The sequence below is a fragment of the Protopterus annectens genome, chromosome 9.part0, assembly GCF_019279795.1.
Source record: "Protopterus annectens isolate FY-2018-M chromosome 9.part0, PAN1.0, whole genome shotgun sequence".
Taxonomy (NCBI): Eukaryota; Metazoa; Chordata; order Ceratodontiformes; family Protopteridae; genus Protopterus; species Protopterus annectens.
The window spans coordinates 1,130,305,847-1,130,329,538 of record NC_056743.1 but is presented as its reverse complement, the minus strand read 5'-3'; the positions used below and the strand labels follow the sequence as shown (position 1 = coordinate 1,130,329,538).

Genomic DNA, 23,692 nt, shown 5'->3' with positions numbered 1-23,692 from the left:
ACACACACCCGTTTAAGCAGGGAAAACAGTGCTCAACAATGTGAGACACACCCCCTTCCTTAGCTCTGCTTAGCTAAGAGCAAACACCGTCTGGAGGGCTCCAATAAGTTTACACCAAGCATGACACACACCCCCAACTGAAGTCATCCTCTTGTCCTGCCTACATGGTTCCCTATTCCTGTACCTGCACAGTTAGGTGCAGGCTTCCAGTAGGTAGAAATCTGTGATTCAGTTTAGGTCCCTTCATTTCCATACCCCAGTGTGCAGGTCCATAGTTACAATTCCCAAGCACACCCTTTCCCCTTGGCAACCAGTGCTCCCTTGTCTTGTTTACATTCTGCCTGCCATTGACTATAATGGCAAAGTGCAGATTTCTGTTAAAAGGCAGGTTTTCCCTTTTTTTTTTTTTTTTTCTATTTTCGGCACCCCCATGTTTGGATGCCACTGTCCTTTGCTTAAATGGGCGAGATCGGCCATACAAAAAAATAAAAGTTTTATTTTTATAAAATGTATGTGCCTTTTCATGCCAAAGATGTGATATTTAGCCACTGGCTTTGCTGTTCTACATAATACATGCTTTTCATGAGCTGTCATGTCTCCGTTTTGTCAGATGCAAAAATGTACTATTACTACTACTGCTACTAGCCAAATACATTTTTGCACTGACACTGTTCCTATACAGAATCTGTTCAGCTTGCTGGATCGCAAAATCACCTCATTTGCATGTTTTTCACCAGCAAATGAGGTGATTTGCATACTGAATGGAATTCCATGCAGGAACAGTATAGGACTGCTCGTGCATGTGAAAATGGCCCTATCCTGGATCGCACGGCAATCATATTGCGTGCAGGAGCTGCTACACTGTTTCTGCACAGAATTTGGCCATTTGTGAATCTGGCCCAAGTAATATAGAGACTGAATGGCAGGAAAAAATGGACTTACATACACCAAGTCCGAGAGTGCTACTTCTCTGAGGTATGGCAATCTCGGAGTTGGTATATATATATATATATATATATATATATATATATATATATATATATATATATATATATATATATATATATATATATATATATATAAAAATAAGTTCAGGGGGTGGGGTGCTTGCCACCCACCTATCAGGGGGTGTAGGGAGCTTGACCCCTGCAAAAAAACAAGTTTAAAAGAGAAGAGTAACATTTGACATTTGCTTTCTCTTAGATTTTCGTCCTTTTTTTCTGAGTGCCAACATTTCAGTAGGGAGCTCTTTCGTCCATTATAAATGATGATAAAATCCCAAAGCACATATAAGTCAAAGTTAAATGGCATATTCACATTTAAAATATTCTGATTGCCATGTGATTAAACATGTAAACATAAGTGAAACTGTTCTCACAGTAACTAAGCAATTAGTAAATTAAAAAATGAGCAATTTATTACTTAAAGATGGTGATGTTTTATTTTTTTTTTTTTTATTTTAATACCTAAAAATAAATTGTACTAAGAACAGTTTCACTTTTTTTTTACAGTTTGTTCATCAAATGGCAGACGTATTTTAACCTGGGTACTGGAGCACAGTTTAATATTTTGTTGGAATCCAGAGTACTGAATTTGCAAAGATTAATGTGGAAATGTAATGTAACTTATTAAAATGCCCATAGCATACTGTAAAGCATGCAATTCATTTTTGTTTACATATGATCAGACCCACAATAAGTATACAGTCATGTTTCAAGATGTATCTTTGGAAAATACAGTATGTCAGCCAGACATATGAGTTTGCTTGGCATAAGAGAAGCTTTGATAGGGTGAGGGTAATGAACAGTATATGGACAAAAAAATAACTTATAACTTATATATTCCAAAAGAAATCCAAAAGAATTGGCAGCATGAAAAGCTGTGATTAAAATGTTTCTTCTAGGCACTTTCAACAAAATTCTATTAGGTTTAGTCACAGTGTAGTTAACAGTACATCAGTGAGAGCTAGGGGTCAAGTAATACGCAAGAATGGCTAGAAAGATGCATAATCCAAATCTACTGTTGATGGTGGTTCTAGAAATATGCAGACCTCTTTGGTGGACTTGACGTTTTACTAGGGAAATACCATACCACAATACATCCAGATGCAGCACAGGTAATCCATGCACATTGGAGAGCTTCTTCAACTCTTAACAAGAAAGTAGGCCAAGAATTGAAAGGAATTGTAACTCATGATATGATTAGTAAACAGCTGGATCTGAAAGAACTCAATTAATATATTGGCTTCAGCTATGAAGGAAGACAACCTGAGAATTCCCATAGACCCCCCCAATCTAAATAAGTTCTAAATAAAGTGATTAAAAGGGAACACAAGTCATTGCAGACAGTTGAAGAGAATGTTTCAACTATGCCCATTGTTAAACATTTTCTGCTAATCAAGGCTTTTAATATTAAACAGATTATCTACATGTAATACCCCCACCTGACAGATGCATAACTTTCAAATTGCTATTTAGCATCTTATCTGATTTTTGCAGTTGGTGTTTTGTGTGTCATCAGTACCAGAAATCTTACACAGAGCTACTGTACAAATAACAGACATCTTAGAGAGTGCGGTCAGTGTAAAGGATGAGATCTGGAAGCCAAGCACAGCCAAGGAAGAAAGCAGGTGAAAACCTATAGGCACTCTACTTTAGTCAAACAGAAAACGACTGAAAAGTTTAACATGTTGTACAATAAGGTTCAGGCAAACTATAATGGCTCAAGAAGATTAAACTCTATTAATAAAGATAATACAGAGGGTCACATACGTATTCATCCAGATCCAGACAACAAAAATATGCCATTCAGGATCAGACTAGAAGTCTTTTAAGTTCAACTTATTGACCTAAATCTAAGGATTAATGCTGTAGAGTCTCATTACACAATGCACAGAAATGGGATGAGAATATTTTTATTTTGTATGCTGCTGTGTTTATTTGTGTGTGTAATTCACTGTAGTAACAAGATTTCTAGTTATCTTGAACACAGCTTGTTCCATGTTTCACAGATTTTTTTACATTGTGGGAAAAGGGAGATATCTATCCTCATTATCAACATTTTTCTAAATTTAGCTTACAAGGTAATGAAGTCCAAAAATCTTACCTGAGCAAAATATTTTGCTACATATTTCCATCGTATATATGCTGTTCTGAAAAACAAAACAGAATATCCAATTAACTTCAAATAATCCTTAAGATGCATGTTACTCTGTTCACAACTTTAAGCCTTCTTTAAAAAAAACTATCAGTAGTACTGTGACAAACTTTTATAATACCCCTTATTTATTTATGACATTATTTCCCAAAGTATAAAACAAAAGCAGCATCTAAGGACAATGATGTAGCCATGAATTTATGAATTATATATGTAGGAGCAATATGGTATCTCCTCATAAAAGACAGAGGTCATTCCATGATCTTGTTTACATAAAGCCATATCCCACTCCTCAACATAAAATGTATAACTTATGCAATTATATTGCAGTACACTATATAAATTCACTTGATGAAAATGTGCTGTTTATTTGCATTATATTAAATCTTTGACCGCATTGCACAGACCAGCTTTTCTTTACAGAGCTGCTTGCAACAAGGTTCAGTATGAGTTGTCAGACTTGGCTGGCAGTGCAGCAATGAGACCAGCCAATGTACCACATTATGGTAGTCAGTCCCTCACAGGTCCACGTACATCATCACTGACATTTATTACCACTCTGCCACGTCACAACAGCCAGCCAGACGAGTTCACTTTCATAAATGCAAAATGTTCAGAATTAACAAACATTGGTGTTGCTAGAGGTCAGTTTGACTGTCTAGGCTGATTTCAGTGGATGATATGTTTCTTTGTGAATGTATTTGTCAAACAATTGTTTGTTGACAGAGGCTTTGAGAGAAAGATGCTAGGAGAACATACTTTAGAAACTAGAGTTAAGAGGAAACTGCTTTTCAGAATATTTTGAATAGTAAAAAGGTATTGTTTACAACAAAAGTTGATAAGAATTTTCTTACAGCTTTTATGTTAGATATATCTGTTGATAGTAACTTGATTAAATATGGTTTATAATCATTGGAAAATAGTTCAGGGTAGCAATGATTTAGTTGAGACTTTAGGTTCCAGTCCTAAGTTTTTTTTATAGAAAATAGAAGCATATTAAAAGTAGGCTGGAGTAAATTGCTTGTCCATTTATACTAGTGCATTAGCAACTGATGCCACAGAGAAGCTCAGGTCACAGTCAGCTGTCTGCCAGGTACCAGGATCCACCATATTACACATGCACTCAAGTCTCTCAACAACAGGTGCCATTATGACTTTGTTATAGTCCCTGTTGGTGTGAATGACTTGAGACATACCTCTCTGGACTATATGAAGAGAGACATGGCTGAGATCTCGGACTATGTGTCTCACGCAGGTATGTCTTTAGCCTTAAGCAGCATTCTACCTTCACCTAGAATGATGCCTCAGTACAAACAGAAAATGATTAACTTCAATAATTGGCTTAGTTTTTGGTGATATTCTAAGGGGATCCAGTATCTGTCAGCCTGGGATGACATGATCAACATGCCTCGATGCTTTGCCAGAGATGGTCTTCATCTGTCACCCCTGGGATTTCGGCTACTGGCTAAAGCTCTTGCCACTCTGATCGTGCCTTTTTTAGGCAGTGTCACAAGGACAAAACTCCCAATGTAACAATACCAACCAAAAACAACCTCAAGGTCATGTTGCTAAATGCTAGGAGTCTTAACATGAAACTGCACTCACTGGAAGCAGTCCTCACCCTGGAGGAAAAAGACATTTGTGCAGTCACGGAATCCTGGTTCAAGGCTGTGGAAAGCACCACAGCCAATCTGGGTTACACCTCCTTCCACACATTCAGACCACAAACTAAAGGAAGAAAACTAAAGGAAGTGGTGTATCAATATTCATCAAGGATAAATACACCTCCAGATTGGTCAAACAGTATGATGGCTTAAAGATACTTTAGGTGCAATTAACTGTTGGTAGGACACCTATTCAAGTCATTGCAGCTACAGAACTCCTTCTATGAATCAGGACACCCACTCTACCTATTTGGATCAACTTGAGTTTATCAAGATACATCATAACACCATCATTTTTCGTAACTTTAACTACCTTATCATTGACTGGGTGAATTACTCATGCTCAAACTCGCCTGTCCAAAGGTTCCTTGACTTTGTCAGCTCCAGTGCCCAGGACTAGCTGGTTGACACTCCCACCAGAGCCACCAACATCATGGATCTGGTGCTTACACATATGGGAGACAACTGTAGCCTCCCCTCCCACTGTGAGTTCATCCCTGGTGAGATCTGACCACAAATCAGTCTCATTTGAGGTAACTATCACACCTGACCCTCCCCTAGCAGCAACTAGACTAAAAAACTTCTTCATAGCAGATTATAACCTCTTATGGGATGGCATACATAGCTTCATTGCACCTCTCCCTTCAGACAGAACCAGTAACTATGCCAAGTTCTACACCAATTCCCTATGCAAGCAACTGTATAACTGCATTGACTTGGCAGTACCTGTTAGAACCAAAACAAGCTCTTCAAGGAAAAGCAAACATGCCTGGTGGACAACCACTATTAACAGGCTTCACAATAAAAGGAAGAAACTGCTGTCCAAGAGTAAGAAGGAGTGGACTCTAAAATGGAGACACTTCCGCCTCAGCTTAAATAAGCAAATAAGACTTCTTGTGAAGTCCTCCAAGGCAAAATACGAATCCAAGTTAAATTCCTCAACCAAGGACAACCATAAAGTGTTTTTTAGTTACATCCATAACCTAAAAGGTAAGTCTCAGATTTGCGCTGGACTGGTAGTTAATGGTAACATATACACTGAGCCAGCTAGCCAACAGATTCGGTAAAAACTTCACTCTCCCATTCACACCACACATACTTCATGACATCCCTACACCTGTTCTCTACCTTCTATCACTAAAGAGCAAGCCGTAAATGCTCTCTCTAAGGCCAAAAATGCAGTATTAATGGGACCTGATAACATCCCAGGCTGCGTCCTACATGGGTTCAAGTAAGAATTAGCATCACCATTGGCTACTCTTTTCAATCACAGTCTAAGCACCCACTTCATCCCAGCTGAATGGAAAACAGCCACCATTATCCCTCTGCACAAATGTGGTGCTTCTACTGACTCTGGGAACTACAGACCTATTAACCTGACTAGCCTTATCTGCAAGGCCATGGAGAGAATCATCATGGACCTTATCAGCAAAGATATAGGTAATCTCCAAACACTAGAGCCTACCCAGTTTGATATGTCAGGGGGAGATCATGCTTGTTACACCTGGCGGACTTCTTCAAGACAGTCACAAGGGCCCTGGGCAAGGGGAAATCTGTGCATACAGCCTACCTAGACCTGCCCAAGACATTTGACACTATCCCTCACCCAGACATCATTGACAAACTCTCCCAGCTAGACATCAACCCTTAAATTGTAAGGTGGGTTGTGAACTGGCTCTCTGATAGAACTCATAAAGTCAAAATAGGGGAATCCACCTCCAACAGCAGCCCCATTTCCAGTGGTGTTCCACAGGGTTCAGTCCTGTTTGGAATCTATTTCTATGAAGTACAAGCTAAAACCAAGGGACTGTGACTGACAAAGTTTGCTGAAGACTACAAACTGGGTGCAGTCATGGAATCTCCAAATGATGTCAACATCCTTCAAGAAGGTCTTGCACAAACAAATGATTGGTGCCAAAGTCATGACCTCAAACTCAATACAAAAAAATGTATTATCATCCTGTTCGGCAAGAGCGATGTTTCTGCAAATGACCACATCAATGGGAATACCCTAAGTACACACTCAGTGGTGAGAGCTCTGGGCACTCAGGTTGACAGCAACCTTGTCTTTGATCACCATGTCTCCAGAGTGGTAAGAAGGGCATTCTGTATGGCTCACCTCATAAGTAAGGGCATTGCCTCAAGAAAAAGTGAAATTATCACATCCCTGTACCCTTCACTCATTAGGCCAATAATTGAGTACAATGCCACTTTCTGCATGTACCTTTCAAAGCACCTGCAGCAACTGGAGAGGCCACGAAGGTTCCTCACAAAGAAAATTCAAGGTCTTCAGCATCTACCCTGTGTGGATCGGCTGAAATAACCATCACTTTGTCACTTTATTCTGTTTCATACAGACTACTCAGAGGCGATCTCTGCCTTGCATATAAGGTGATCTCTGACCCCGCTTTATTGGAAATGCTGCACATCCACAAGTCAAATGGTACATATGTTACTCACTCTAAAGATCTAAACCTGGTATGTGACTTCAATAGAACCTGCTGGAGGGACAAATTTGTCTCCCAGAGGTTACCGCACCTTTGGAATAGATTCCCACTTCACATCAAACAGAGAACCTCATTGGCCCTCTTTAAACACAATCTAGATGATTGGATGGGTAGCTGTAAATTCATCCTGAGGGTTCCACCTGTGTCCCTCTTGGACAGGGGGAATAGGTGTTGATCAAGGTAACAAGGCTAAAATTTGGAAATTTGGCTAAGCTTGTAAGGGCCCTTGGACCATTAGCCTAGTAAATTCCTATGATCCTATGATCCTATGGTAATAAAGAGATAAAAATACACACATTTCAAGGGGCATATTAGAACACTGTGAAGACTGAAAAAAATTAACTTTGCTACTCAACATGTAATAATCAGGGAATCACAATCCTTCTCAGTCTACTGACAATGTATACATCACATTATGACTAAAGCACAACATACAAAGTGTTACAGTGCAATTACTAATGTTACCATATGTCAGTTTTGCCTGGTGTCACACTTTGGTAGCCCCTTCGGCTCCATGAAAAAAGGCAATGGATGAAGGATGAGAAGTGTCATTTCTCTGTGCTTGTATATGGGCACTGAAGTTGCTCTCTGTCAGCCTTTGCACAGATTAGGCCACAAAGAGATGATTTTCTTGTTTTGGCAATATATGTCGTGTGATACTGTGGTCTGGATAACAGTAAAAGCTGTAAAGAGTATACAACAGAGAGGAAATTTGCAGCTAGCACACAGGATAACAAAAGGTGAGGGAACAAGAATATAGCAGGATGGAGGTAGGTGAAAAAGAAGGCAGACATTAATGTCTATAAACCCATGATTGTCACACTGATATTATACATACATGAATGCATTATTAAGGACAGCCACTGAAGCTGCATGACTGTAAGGGGTCATTAAGAAGACACATATATGTGCCATGTAGCACATTTGCAGAGTTGCTACCAAACACTGTAAAACAGACATTAGCTTAATTACATTTTCGTTATGTGTGCAATAATTTGTTTTTGAACCAGATCAGGCTTCAGACAATAAAACCAAGGTTAAAAGAGAAAGGGCAAAGCAGCACAAAGGTTGAAGTAAGAAGGAATAAACTGGATGGATAGGTAAGGAGCATACCTATCAACTTTTTAAATCAACAATGAAAAATGAAAAGACATCGTTGGGGTCAACAGTGGCAAACTACATGACAGAATGCACACAATTTTACTTTAAGAAAAAGGAACACATAATTAGTGAGACAAGGTGATTACACCTGAATGCTTTTGAAACTATTCCTTTGTCACTTATGTTCTCAAAAATAGAGCATTTACAAGGTATACTGCAGAATCAGACATAGAGAAGATGTTGTTAAAACATGTGCCAGGGTAACACAACACAGAATTGAGATGAAAGAAAAATACACCTGATTTTATTTATACCCATGCCCGTGTTACTCATAAACATTGAGCCAGAGTATTAACCAAGTATGACATTGAAGCACTTATAAGAATAAAATAAAATATTGCACAAGAATGGCATGCAGTTGCATGCTGACAACATAATAACATATAAAAACATCTCACCCTCAGGAGGTTAGTACCTTGCACTGAAAACAGACTCATCATGGATTCATTGAGCCATAGAGGCCTTCATAGGGACACTATTAACTTGACAGTATTCACTATTGCTTGGTAACACCTATATATGCACTGCTCATTTGCACAATTGATTGCAAGATCTTGGGTATAATGGATTAGACCAGATAAAATAACTTTAGCTAGTAGATCTAGGAGACTCTCTTTCTGATGCCTTGCAGAAGTTTAAAGAAGTTTATTTAGTTAAGTAGGTAGACTGATGAGTGTTCTTGTTTTAATACTTACAATCGATGGGTCAGTTATTTAAAGGTAATTACAGACAATGATGGGAGGGTCCAGGGGACATGACTGTAGGAATATCATCTGACAAATAGAGAAACAAGAAGCCAGTCTTGTAGCCCAGAGGTTATTCCTTCATTTGAATATACGTGAAGAATTCATGAGGGTTTAGCAGCTCAGCAACCTGTGGAACCTTGTTTTTAGCTAAACAGATTATTTTCATGTATTAGTTTTTATTTCTTTTTTTTATAACACACGCATTCAAAAAAGGAACTACAGCAGTTGCTATAATAGCTTCTTCCAGATACAAAATTACAATTGACGTGACAACCCCTAACTTTATTCCTTGGCTTACATTAACTGAACACAAGTACAAACGTAATGTAGGCACAGTGTCTCTGTGACATTTAAATCTTTTTTGAATCATTCTGCCATATTTTGTTTGCCTTATTATTATACCCACCATTTCATTATATATAATGTACAGTAGCTGGCCATGTTTTTACATCTAGCCAAATTATGCAACTGTGTTTTTCTGAATCTCACAGTCCCTGCGCTTGGCTGCTCATCATACAAATTAGTTTAAAGATGTGGATGTTTATGAATTCCAACCCCTGTGTAGAGATATCCTACACTTGTGAGTTCAAAAGTGTGATTTACATTGCAAAATTTTCCAGCTGTAAGAGCATCTATGTAGATTAAACTACAAGGAAGCTCTTACAAAATATGTATGAACATATGTGATGCATTATGACTAAAGATGAAACTAATATTTTCTATAAGCATTCTGTAATTTGCAAACAGTTTCATAATTTTTGTATTGCGTTTAGACATATGGTTAGGTGATTACATAACAGGATGGAAAACAAAGAAAGTGGCAATTGCTTTTTAAAACCTTTAGCCTGCCAAGTTTGAATGATCGTATACATAAAAATGTGTTTTACAAGCTAATTTATATTGAAATCATTTTTATTTATTACATTGTAGTAAATTTTTTATAATGCACTCCTTGTAACTAGACTAGTGTATTTTATTGTATGTAATTTAGTATTTTGTATAATTGGTTTTATGACTAGTTATATGCTACGGTGGTGCAGCGGTAGCGTTGTCGCCTCACAGCAAGAGGTTCTCCCTTTCGATTCTCGGCTGGAGCGCCTTCTGTGTGGAGTCTGCATGTCCTCCCCGTGGTTGAGTGGTGTTTGAAAGACATGCATTAATGGGTGTTCCTTCGTTGAAGGTTGGGCGTCGGACTTGCAGCTCGGCACCATAAAAATTGACTGCCAATAATTAGCGGACCAGAGTTCTGCTGTGGCGACCCCTAACTGGGAAAAGCCAAAAGAAGAAGAGGTTTTATGACTAGTTATGTAATTAATTTATATAGTTATATATGGCATGAGTCTGACATATTGTTGTTCTGAAGAATTTCATATAATAACTAGCAAACAAAGGTGCTATACTAGTTATCAAAAGTAAGCTGAAGATGATGGTATAGAATGTGTTTTCCTGTATTAAGTTTATACTTGGAGTAAAACTAATAGTATATGTGTTATTAGTTGGTTAGTTGTATAGAATGCTTGTCCTTACTGCTTTGTTATTAGAGAGTAGTCTTGTTAGCAGAAATTGTATCTCTTCTTCACCATATTCACCTTATTGGGTATCCATAATGCAGACAAGGCCCTTTCTTTAAAGGTTACAGTTTCAAATCTGGCAGCAATGGGTCAGGGCAGTTACAGTCTGTAATGTAGAAGGAATACCTTGTGGGCTTCCTCTGCACATATTTATTCAGGTGTCATTCCATTTTTATCTTATAAATCCACAGTATGAGCTTGAATATCCTTAGTTTGTGACTCCAGTGTTACTGTCCTGTGATTACCATCCCAGTGCAGACTTTAATACTTAATCGAAATGAAAAGAAAGTGTTCTGTATTGCATTGATAGTAGTTGGGATCCCTCCATGAAGTCTAACAGTCTCCAACTAATTTTCACTAACTCAACTGTAAAAAATAAGTCTTTCTGTAGGAGTCTCAGCCTAATCAGACATCTCTGTCATGATAGCCAGTGGCATTTCCTCAGGCATATCTTCTTCTTGGTTCTTGCCATGTGTCAGCTTACTGAACTGCCTTGTGTTAATTCTATTATTTCCTTTCTGCTGAGAAGACAACACAATTTCCATTAACTAACATAAAAATATCTATTCCAGGTACTTGTAAAGAAATTTCAAAATTAGCAAATTTAATTTAATTTCTTGAATTCCACTTTCACGCCAACTCTACTCAGACTTGAAATCCACTCCTTTGGCTTTTTGATATTTTTCTAACGACAGCTTAAATCATAGATCCTTAGGCAACATCTTTGTAATAGGATTATATTTCTTTTAACTAGGGAGATATGGGACTGGCTTATTTACAATTTACTTTTAAGGCAGTATGGTGCACCAACATTTTCTATCCTTAATTAATAGTTTGTAACTGATATGAAAACATGCTGATACTGTGCTTTTGCCATAGCCCTTGTGTAACTTTTGTATAACTCAACATGTTTGAACTGAATATTTCTGGTGGCTAAAACTCAGTATCTAATGAATTGCCATGGTTTTATGTATCCTGTAAAGGATTAAAATGAAAGATTAAGATCCAATTCTTCCAGAAAGTTCTCCTATTATTGGGGGTAGATCTGATGCCTAAAATGCAGGACACCTAAGTTGATTGGTTTAGGAACCTGGAGAAATAACCTATTTATAAGTTGCTGAATAATGTTACAAGTTATTCGATAGCAATTAGCAAGTGTCATTCTAAAAGTCTACAAAAATCGAAGGCTAAAGAATTAGAAGAAATGGCCCTACTGAAAAGTAATGAAAGGAAACCTGTTTGTGAGACTAACATATCATCATTCCTGAGGCAGCAATTTATGGAACATAGATTTAATCAGTTAGCTAGGCCTCTCATAAGGGTGCTGGAAGATAATATGGAAATCAAATATACAATTTACGGGTAAGTAATGAAATGTTAGACATAGGCTTCAAAAATGCAGTTTCTGAATTCTGTAGCTACCCCTTTAGCACTCCAAATTTCAAGAAATGCATGGCTACTTCAAGGAGCACTCATATTGATAAGCCAAATAATTATAAATGCAAATAATGTGTAACAGAGCAGTCTGACCATTGAGAGGTGGATGAGAACAGACCTTCACCATCTGACAAGAAATATCATAGGTTCATAGATTCATAGGTAGGTACTAGGTTATTGGCCCTAGGGCCTATATAAGCCTAGCCAAATGGTGCCCTGGCTTTTGCCACCCAAGAAAATTATTTTCCTGTGCCCCTGTCGAGCAGAGCCACAGAAGTGATCCCTGGGGTGAATTTCCTATCTCCCATTCAATCATCAAGATTTTCTTGAAGAGTGCTAATGCGGAGCTATGTTTGATATAGATAAGTAGTTTGTGCCAGAGTATGGGAAGTCTTAGGGTCAGGAATCTATCCATCCAGCATGTTCTGTTTATTGTGGTGACAAGGTTTAGGTCCCTAGTGTAGCTCAGAGGGATTGGGATTTCTTTAAGTGGAGCATGTCCAACAGTTCTGGGTTTGACATAGCTTTGTATGTTAGGCAGAGATCGCCTCTGAGTAGACGATATGCGGTGGAGTAAAGCTGGAGTTTTTTGAGACGGTCTGCGTACGGCATCTGTTTGAGGTCAGTAATCCTCTTTGTGAGGTATTTCTGTGGCCTTTCCAGTTGTTGTAGATGTCTTGTCAGGTACATACCAAAAGGGGCATTGTACTCTATAATGGGTCTAATGAGTGACAAGTAGAGGGGAACAATGACCTCTTTTTTCCTGGATGAGAAACCTTTTGTGATGAGGTGTGCCACGTAGAAGGATTTTCTGACTACTGCGGCAATGTGATTATCAAAGGAGAGACTATTGCCCACCTGTGTCCCAAGGGCTATTATCACACTTTCAGTGTTAAGTAGACTACCACCTATGTGGTAGTTCATGGGTACAGAGTTTTTACCAAAAGGGATGACAATGCACTTTCTGGCACTGAGATTGAGGCCATGGCTTTAACACCAGGCATCTGTCTCAGTGAGGCCCTTTTGTAGGATGTTGACATCGTTAGGAGTTTTGATTATGGCTCCTAATTTGCAGTCATCTGCGAACTTCATTAGCCAAAGGCCTTCTGTGTTAGCCTGTACTTCAGATAGGTAGATACCAAACAGGAGAGGACCCAGGACTGAACCCTGTGGTACTCCACTTGTCACTGGTCTGAAGTTGGATTTGTAGTCTGCTACTTTCACAGTGTGGGTTCTGTTAGTGAGCCAGTTGGCAGCCCATCTTATGACATAGGGATTTATACCTAGTTTAGTGAGTTTATCTATAATTCCAGAGTGGGGGATGGTATCGAAAGCCTTGGCAAGATCTAGATAGGCTGTGTGAACTACCTTATCCTCATCTACGGCTTTGGTGACCGCTTCAAAGAAGTCTATCAGGTTTAAGAGACATGATTTGCCTTTTACAAACCCGAACTGGGTAGGGTCCAGAGTTTGAAGATTACCAATGTCATTGTTTATAAGTTCCATGATGATACGTTCCATAGCCTTGCAGACCAGGCTTGTCAGGCTAATGGGACGGTAGTTTCTGGGGTCCGTGGTGGGTCCTCCTTTGTGGAATGGGATAATCATTGCTGTGAGCCATTCAGTGGGCACAAAGCCTGAGGTGAGGCTATGATTGAACATGGTACTTAGGTGGGGTGCCAGTTCATTCGGTAGTTCGTGTAGAATGCAGCCGAGGATGTTGTCATGTCCCATGGATGTTGTGTTCTTGACTTTGGAGAGTGTGAGTTTTACCTGTGCAGCCATAATTACAGGAACTTTCGGTATAGAGATGGGCCCTTTAGGGGATGAGAGGGGAGTAAAGTAAGCACTGAACCTATCTGCCAGGATGTTGGCAATATCAGTTGGTTCTGTATATTTAGTGCCATTGCGCTGTAACTCAGAGCAGATCTGAGTGTTGCCATTGAGATTCTTGGCATAGCTATAGAATGCTTTGTGGTTGTCTTTAGAATCAGTGGCAATTTTGTTTTCATAACTAGCTTTGGAGGATTTTATGAGGGATCTCAGCTTCTTTCTGAGGCTGACCAGGGAGTTCCTCCAATCATGGGATTTTACTCTTTTTTGCAACAGTTTCTTTCTTCTGTTGTAGAGTTTGTTTATGGCAGAGGACCAGCAGATTGGCTTCCTTTTTTTGGAGGATAGCATCTTGGTTCTGTTAGGGATTACACGATCCATGCACTTGTGTAAGTGCTTATAAAGTGCATTGGTATAGGATTTAGCAGTCGTACCTCAATTGTCTGTCAGCATGGGTGTCGTGAAGTTTGCCACTTCTGTCTTAAGAAGCATGAAGTTGGTTTTGGAGAAATTATTTATGGTGGTTTCCCTAATGGGGGGTGAGGGTGGGATGTGGATGTCTAGGGTGATTAGCTTGTGGTCGGATCTGACCAATGAGGAATTGACCTCTGGTGTGGAACACCAGTTGCCCATGTTGGTAATGACCAGGTCTAGGATGTTGTTGCCCCTGGTGGGGGTGTGGATAAGTTGACCCAAGTCGTTGGAATTTATGAATTCCAGAAAACGTTGAGCTCAATCAATCAATCAATCAATCAATCAATCAATCAATCAATCAATCTACAAATAAATTAATAATGTGGTGATCACCCCCAAGCTTTTTAAAAATGAATAAATAATATGCTTAAGAAAGAATGGGTTAAGCAGTACAGTTAATAGTTAAATATACTGACAGATGTCAAATTCTGTAAGGAAACTGAAACTAATCTTTTTGAGCAAATAGATTACAAGAAATAAAAATGTATGCCGATTACTAGACTTTGTTCAAACCAGCTCCTGTCTGATAGAATTATAAAAACCTAGATTAAAATATCTGGCTTTCCAGGCAGTGATACACAAGTGTTGAAGCACGTTACAAGTCTCAAGTGCAGGGTAGTTCTTCCTCTTCTGTTCTTCTTTCTGACTTTTGTTTTTTAGCTATGTGGTTTATATCTTTTTTCTAAAGAAATCATAGACTCCACAGTGAGATAGGCCTTCTGCCATTGCTCTACTATGAGACTGGAAAAGACAAGTGATTATTTTCAACTGTTTTCTGTCCTTCTGATTTACTAAAAACATTTGCTGCATATCTGTTTAAATGGTGCAACTGTTTTTTTAGACTTAATAAATTCAGTCCTTACCTCTGTTCTGATCTCTGTCTCCATTTTGTTTTTCTGTTCTGTTCTTTTTACTTGTTGCTGTACTTAAAAAGCACTAGCATAGAGCTGAATATTTATTACTGTTTGTGACCTTTGGAGCTTGTAGTAAAATCTTTTGTCTAGAGGGGCCTAGCTGTTTTTTGTGGAAGGGGGAATTCAGTCTGGTCTGATCTAGCTAGAGGCATTACTGCAAGGCTGTTTTTTTGATTGGATAATTTGTCTGGTTACTGTTTCTCTGCTTTAAATAGCCAGTGTTTAAACCAGTTTGTACTTGTTTTCTCAAAGCTGCAGTGAGATAGGCCTTCTGCTATTGCTCTGCTGTGAGATTGGATTCATAGGTTCATAGGTTCATAGGTTGGTACTAGGCTATCGGCCCCAGGGCCTATACAAGCCTAGCCATAACAATTCCCTGGCTATTTCTTCCCACACTATTTACTTCCCTGCACCCATTTAGCAGGGTGACTGATGTAATCCCTGGGGTGAATTTCCTTTCTCCCATTCAGTCATCAAGGTTCCTTTTGAAGAGGGCCAATGAGGTGCTCTGCTTGACATGTATGGGCAGTCTATTCCAGAGTCTGGGGAGTCTCTGGGTCAGGAACCTATCCCTCCAGCATGTTTTGTTTATTGTGATGACAAGGTTTAGATCCCTGGAGTGTGTGGCTCTGTGGGATTGGGATGTCTTTAAGTGTAGCATGTCCAACAGCTCTAGGTTTGACATGGCCTTGTATGTTAAGCAGAGATCGTCTTGCAGTAGACGATATGTGACAGAATATAGCTGGAGTTTTTTTAAGGCTGTCAGCATAGGTCATCTGCTTTAGGCCTGTGATTCTTTTTGTGGAAAAGATAAGTGCATATTTTTCTGCAGTTTTCTGCACTTCTGATATACTAAAAACATTTGCTGCATATCTGTTTAAACTGTGCAACTGTTTTTTAGACTTAGTGAATTCAGTCTTTACCTCTGTTTTGATCTTGTGTATTGCACGCACCCACCTAGCTGCTGTTGTGGCATTAAAGCTTGTTGGCTTTGAGTTGCTGACCTCTAGTATAAATTTGATACTGGACAGTCCCCCAGTCCCATCACATCAGCTCATTCTACTGTGCACAGTGAGAAGTTGTGAAGTCCCACCCCTACCTTGAATTATCTTCCGTCTCCTCACTTTCTACTAAGAAAACTGTGCCTCTTCCTAATTCATTTTGCTGCTTGTGCTTAGGAGTTTAACTCCATTTAGTTTGCTGCATTTATTACTGCTTGTCGGTGGTCTTATTAAATTGATGACAGTACTCTACTGAATTGCTACTTTATTTGAGCTGCTTTTTACTATTGTGATTGTGAGCTACTGTTTTAAAGCAATTTACTGATTAACTATATTTCATTGCTATCTACTGCAGTTCATTACTGTTTAAATGCATTTTACTGCATTTTGTTACTGTTTAACTGTATTTTTTCATACTGTGAGTTCTGTTCTTTTGTCTGTAAGTGGTTAATCTGTGCTTCTTTGTGAGTTTTTTTACTGTGTTCTTAATCTTAAATTGAGTGGCATAGTCTGTAAACAGGTTTGTTGCATCCAGAGTTTCAACTGCACATTTTTAAACCCTTTTTTTGAGGTATTCCAGCTACAAATTTTCCCTTAGTAGCACTTATGTGGTCACCTAGTAGTACTACTCTTAGACCTTCCACCCTTTACCCTCTTATCTCTCACTGGCCTCTCTCCTTCAGTTTCTGATGAATATGGATGTAAAGTTTCCTACATTTTCTCCTGCTAGTCTGGTTGATATGGGCATCCTGAGACAGTGTAGCAACTGCCTCATGTATATGGACAACCCTGTACTACTACCATCTAGGAACACAATTTGTGAGAGATGCATTTACATCAAGCACCTAGTGTCATTGCTCCCTCCCCCACAAACCTGTTATCTGGCAGTGAGAAGGTTGGCAACAAGAACACCACACCTCAAACACCACCCACACCTACACAACACCCCCCCCCCACATATGCGGAGGTCCTCAACAAAAACATACATAAACAAAAGAGAGTTCTGAGGCAAAAACACATGCAAACTCCCCTGCTACCACACCACACACCACACACCACACATAGTCCACACATCTGTGTCTCACAGCCACTAAAGCCTAAACATAAACCCAACATATTAGTCATAGGAGATTTCATTATGAGACACACAAATGTGCCTCTCACCAGGCTGGAAAAAAATTGATGTCCAGGACCAAGAAGGAGCATGTGCTTAATTGGAAGCAATCTCCCCTTAGCCTGAACAGGCAAATAAGAGCTCTAGTGAAATCCTGCAAAGCAAACTTTGAGTCCAAACTGGCCACATCTACTAAAGACAATCATAAGGCCTTCTTCCCATATGTCTGCAGTCTCAAGGGAAGCACCTAGATCTGTTCAGAACTGTTGGTCAAGGACACCACATACACAACCACTGTAGATATACTCAAACTGTTGGCAGACAGGTTCAGTGAAAATTTCACCCCTCTGTACCCCCATTAGTAAAACAGGATATCCCGAGTACCTGCCCCACCTTGGAGGAAGTCATCACTGCCCTATCATAGGCAAAAAATACAGCCTCCATGGAAGCCAATAACATCCTAGGCTGCATCCTACATGAACTCAGGCAGGAACTTGCAGCACCATTCAACACCCTATTCAACCAAAGACTGAGTACAGGCTTCATCCCAGCAGAGTGGAGGGCAGCCACTGTCATCCCTTTGCACAAAGGTGGAGCATCCACCAATCCAGGAAATTATAGACCCATCAGCCTAACTAGCCTGATCTGCAAGTCCATGGAGTGGATTATCATGGACCTCATTAACAAGGACAATGGCAACCTCCAGACACTTGATCCCACACAGTTTGGTTTCATCAAGGGGAGGTCATGCTTGTTAAAATTTGGTTGACTTTTTCTGAGACAGTTACCAAGGGCATGGATGAGGGGAAGAAGGTGCACACCACCTATCTTGACCTGGCCAAAGCCTTCGATACTATTCCCCACTCAGGTATAATAGATAAACTCTGTCAACTAGGTATCAATCCATATGTTACCAAATTGGTGGCAAGCTGGCTCACTAATAGAACCCACCTAATTAAAACAGGGGAAGCCTACCCCAGGGATTGGTCTTGGGGCTTCTGCTGTTTGGGATATACTTTTCTGAGGTGCAGGCCAAAACCAGTGTGCTATGGCTGACCAAGTTTGCACATGACTGTAAGCTAGGTGCTGTTATTAATTTCCCTAGTGATGTGGACATCCTCCAAGAGGATCTCACCCAAACAAATAACTGGTGCCAGAAACATGGCCTTAAACTGAATGTGAAAAAATGCATCATCATCCCCTTTAGGGAGAATGATGTCCCCACAAATTATCACATTGATAATAAGGTCCTAAGCATGCAATCAGTCATGAGGAACTTGGGCACCCAGGTTGATAGCAAACTGAATTATGACCACCATATTGCCTCCATTGTATGGAAAGCTTTCTACATGGCCCACCTCATTAGCAAGGGTATCTCATCCAGGGACAAGGTGATCATAACATCCCTGTATTCTTCCCTTATAAGACCCATTATTGAATACAATGCCCCTTTCAACATGTACCTAACAAAGCACATGCAGCAGCTGGAGAGACCACAGAGGTTACTCACCAAGAGAAACCAGGGCCTCAAACATCTACCCTACACAGATAGGCTAAAGGCCCTATCCTTTTACTCAGCCTCCTACAAGCTCCTCAGAGGTGACCTCTGTCTGACATACAAAGCAACCTCAGACCCCGCCTTGATAGGACTACTGCATATCCACAAGTCAAGTTCCACTCGAGTAACCTGAACGCATAACCTCAACCTGGTCTGTGACATCAATAATACTTGGTGGGATAGATTTGTGTCCCAGAGACTCCCCCTCTTGTGGAATAAACTCCCTTCTCCATATCAAGCAGAGTACCTCATTAACCCTTTTTAAGCGGAACCTGAATAACTGCATGGGGAATAGAAAATACACCCCCTGGGATTCCACCTGTGTCCCTATGGACAGTGGCATAGGGTGCTGACTTGTTGGAACATGGGCTAAATTCTTAGCTAGGTTTCTAAGTGCCTCAGGGCCAATAGCCTAGTAACTTCCTATGATCCTATGATCCATGAAGAAAAGTTTCACATTTATCAACTAATGAGTGTTTGTATCTGCTCTTGGTTAGCTATCATTGATTTTTTATGGCATTTAACATCTTGGCCTAGTTGTATTCTCAGATGTTGTAATCAAAGAGCAGAACAATTACAGTCCCTGGTTCACGAGTCTACATTTACATTTCACATCCTATGTGTAGTTGTTGTATTTACCAGCAAAAGATAGTTGCAGTCTTCAGTTGCAACTTCATATGCTTTTTTATATATAGCATGTGAAAGGGCTACAAGTTCACGCATCTTTTCTTCCAAATGGAAAACACTCACATTGCAGAATTTTAGTTTACTTAGTGCAGATATTATAAGATGTAAATGCCATTCACATATTTATATATTCTGTCTCAGAAAATGTGGCATATTTTATAAAGGAAACTATTATGTTACAGTGAACCAACAGCAAGCAGTAAATCACAAACAATAAAAACATATGAGTTTAATAAAATTACAGTACAAATACATCAGATGAAACCTTCTTTGTTATCTTGCAGCAGAAAAAAATAGAAAAATACAAAAAAGAAATAATAAACATAAATAAGATCACATGTTTTTTTTTGAAAAACAAATAGTAATATTATTTTAGGCATGCAAGCATGTGTGTGTGCGTGCATGTGCGTGCGTGTGTGTGTGCGTGCGTGTGTGTGTGGGTGTGTGTGTGTGTGTGTGTGTGTGTGTGTGTGTGTGTGTATATATATATATATATATATATATATATATATATATATGGATCCCCTTTAGATGCCCGAAATCTCACTTCACCGACAAGGAATCCGTTGGGCCGAAATCACCGACAAGGTGAGAACCCGACGGACTCGGTAAGTATGCGATAGAGTGAGGGATTTAGTGTTAGGGAGCGGACAGGTAAGTGTGCGATAGTGAGGGACTGTAGTTTTAGGGGCGGGTTAAGTGAGTTTGGGTTAGGGTGCAGGTAGGGTGTGTGTGCGATAGTGACGGACTGTGGGTTTAGGGGTGGGTTAAGTGAGTTAGGGTTAGGGTGCAGGTAGGGTGTGTGTGCGATAGTGACGGACTGTGGGTTTAGGGGTGGGTTAAGTGAGTTAGGGTTAGGGTGCGGGTAGGGTAAGTGTGCGGTTGTGTCGGACCTTAGGGTTAGGGTTTGAGTTACGGTTAGTGCATGTATGGTTGTGTGTATTGTCGGTATTTTGTGTTGTCGGTCTGTTGGTGTCGGTGATTTGTGTTTCGGCGTTTCGGTTAACTGAAGGGGATCCATATATATATATATATATATATATATATATATATATATATATATATATATATATATATATATCTATATATATCTATACATACATACATACATATATATATATATATATATATATATATATATATATATATATATATATATATAATATAAGCAGATCAACTTTCTGAAAAGGAATCGTATATATGACCTTTTTAGAAAGTTGATCTGCTTATGGTCAAGACAATTGATTGACTTTCTGAAATATTGACGTTTTTAAACTAAGACCATAGTAAAGTGGGGATTCCTTGTGTGCTAGAAAAGTACAATTTTTATTGTTTGTTCTAAAGCTGAATTTAAGTGTGCTTTAATTTCTCTATTATGCTACATCAAAATGAATTAGCCTTAAATACAATAGCTTGTACATTTCAGCATGAAACCTGCTGCATGAAGTATAGATAGATACTATATTTATTTACAAGAGAAGATTGTGAGATTGCAGAAATGCATGAAAAACAAAGACAACATTTTTTGTAGGGAGCAGATATCCCACACCCCCGTGTGGGCAGCTTTGCTGCCTATATGTCTCCATAATCTTATATTCTCACTCTCAGATGTTCCAATTCAAGAGAAAGAGACATCATCATTAAAGTATGCAGATAAAGATTTTTCGTTCTTTGTTGCCCAGCAGCCTCAGAATTCAGCACAAAACAATTTATTAAATCTTAACACATCACTACAATCAGCAGTGAGCAGTGAAGTAACAGAAAAAGCAATACCTCAAGCTGTGAGCTGTGAAGTAACAGAAGAGCAATGCCTCAAGCAAATACAGCACAAATAAAGTGAAAATGATTTTTCAGCTTACACAAGGCAGTTTAAGCTATGCTTTAACAGGTAATATTCATTACAAGAACTTCCACTCCCTTGTCTCTGGCTCTTCTAGTCTCACTAAAATTGATAATATGCCGAATCAGTGAACTTGGTGTCTTTGTTTAACCTTACTTGACCTCTTGCCCAAAGTGGAAGTCAGATCTATTAAGTTTCTTATACAAAGCAATGATAACCAACTGAAATGCAACAAACGTGAGCAAAGCATTGATCAGAACTTAACAGAAATTTGGTAGATTGTACAAACAAAATTTATTTCACGTTGTTCCAGGCCTTCCACAGATGATCCATGCCTTTTCCCATCTCTTCTCTGTTTTGCACATCATCTTAAGAGGTACAGCTTGTTTATTATACAATAAAGTAGGACACTTCACTACAGGTCACCATGACCGGAGTCATCACTGTTTTGAACTCAAAGAACTCTACTGTTTGGAACCGGGCCATCATCAGCATCTCATTAACGTGCCCCAAAAAATAAAACTTATACCCAATACTTTGTTTCTTTGTCTTTGAACATGTAAAACTGGTCATCAGACATGGCAATTGTGAAACTTATTTGGAAAAATAAGGAATTTTACTGGCAGGTCTTATTAAACAGCGGGAGTTTTTTTTTTCTTTTTCTGGACTGAATGATTCCATAAGTATGAAGTGTCTTGCAAAATATAAAGCTTTAAACATCTGTTTTCTGCATTTGGGAATGTTTAACTGATCTATTTTCTCATTAGTGAGCTTTTTTCTGATTGTTTATTAAGTGATTTAAATGCGAATGCAGTTTCAAAATGGTTCACAGTTTGATGCATTATTAGCTAAAAGATTAATGGGCTTGCTGTGTGCTAACATTCTAATTTTGAAGTTTAATAAAAATGAGTTACATGTGCAGGTGTTTCATTTTTGTTTTAATAAACTTGCAACAATCCACGTGAAGGCCTTATGTGCCTATTATTTTTCAGATTTTTCTCATTCAACAAAATTTGCTTGTACATTATTTTATTGTCTGACTGACCCCTCTCTGTTTCAAGTGTTGCTGTTTGAAGGAATGCTTAGTATGGGCTCTGGCCATCACTAAGTATGCTGGTTAGAGTTCTACAAACAAAAATAAATTAACACATTTGGTAGGAGACATTGTTTATTTTGACTTACAATGTAGCAATGTGCTGCAATTATTTGGCTAATTGCCACTGCATGACATTTGTGTGGTCATTGAGTTGGTATATATATATATATATATATATATATATATATATATGTATATATATATATATATATATATATATATATATATATATATATATACACAAAAAACCCACCCCACACACTGCACACACCACAATAATTATTAAAAACAAAACACATCCCCATTCCACAAACTAACCTACACTATCACTAACACTTACCTACCCCTCCCCTAACCTACCTACCTTCACCCCCCCCCTAACGCCCCTCCCCGCCCCCCGGCTCCCTTAACCCTATCCTAACCCCTCCCCCAACCTAACCCTACCCTAACTAACCTAACTCACCAACCCTAACTCTAACTCTAACCCCTTAACCCCCCCCCCTAACCTCCCCCTAACTTCTCCCCCCTATCCCCACCCCCCACACTATCCCCACACATCTCCACCTCTGCCTCCCACGCTCTAACGTCCCATTATACACACAGCCACACACCATACCCATCCCGGCGGCGGCGTTGGTGTCATCCGTCGGTCGGGTCTTCTGCATTGTCGATGTTCTGCCACTCGCGATGATGCGCCGGTCTTCTTCGTTTTCGATCTTCTGGAACCATATATATATATATATACATATATATATATATATATATATATATATATATATATATAAAAGTTAGGATGTGGAGTGACGAAGTCTCTTATCAGGAATATGGGTGATGGAGGTCCTCACATAAATGTACATTGCTTCTGATTTCGCGTCTTTTTTATGATTGTGGAAACAATCATAAATGCAAGGCTGTTTTTCTCGATTTGCAATT

General features: G+C 39.1%; 1 protein-coding gene across 1 annotated transcript in view; it reads right to left on the bottom strand.

Annotated features, from left to right (window-relative positions):
• SOAT2 (sterol O-acyltransferase 2) overlaps nucleotides 1-23,692 on the bottom strand; it is a 380,502-nt gene that overhangs the window by 205,410 nt on the left and 151,400 nt on the right. The window contains exon 7 of the mRNA XM_044082202.1: nucleotides 3,106-3,151. Within this exon, the coding sequence (XP_043938137.1) occupies nucleotides 3,106-3,151 (46 nt within the window). The remainder of the gene's footprint in view (nucleotides 1-3,105; nucleotides 3,152-23,692) is intronic.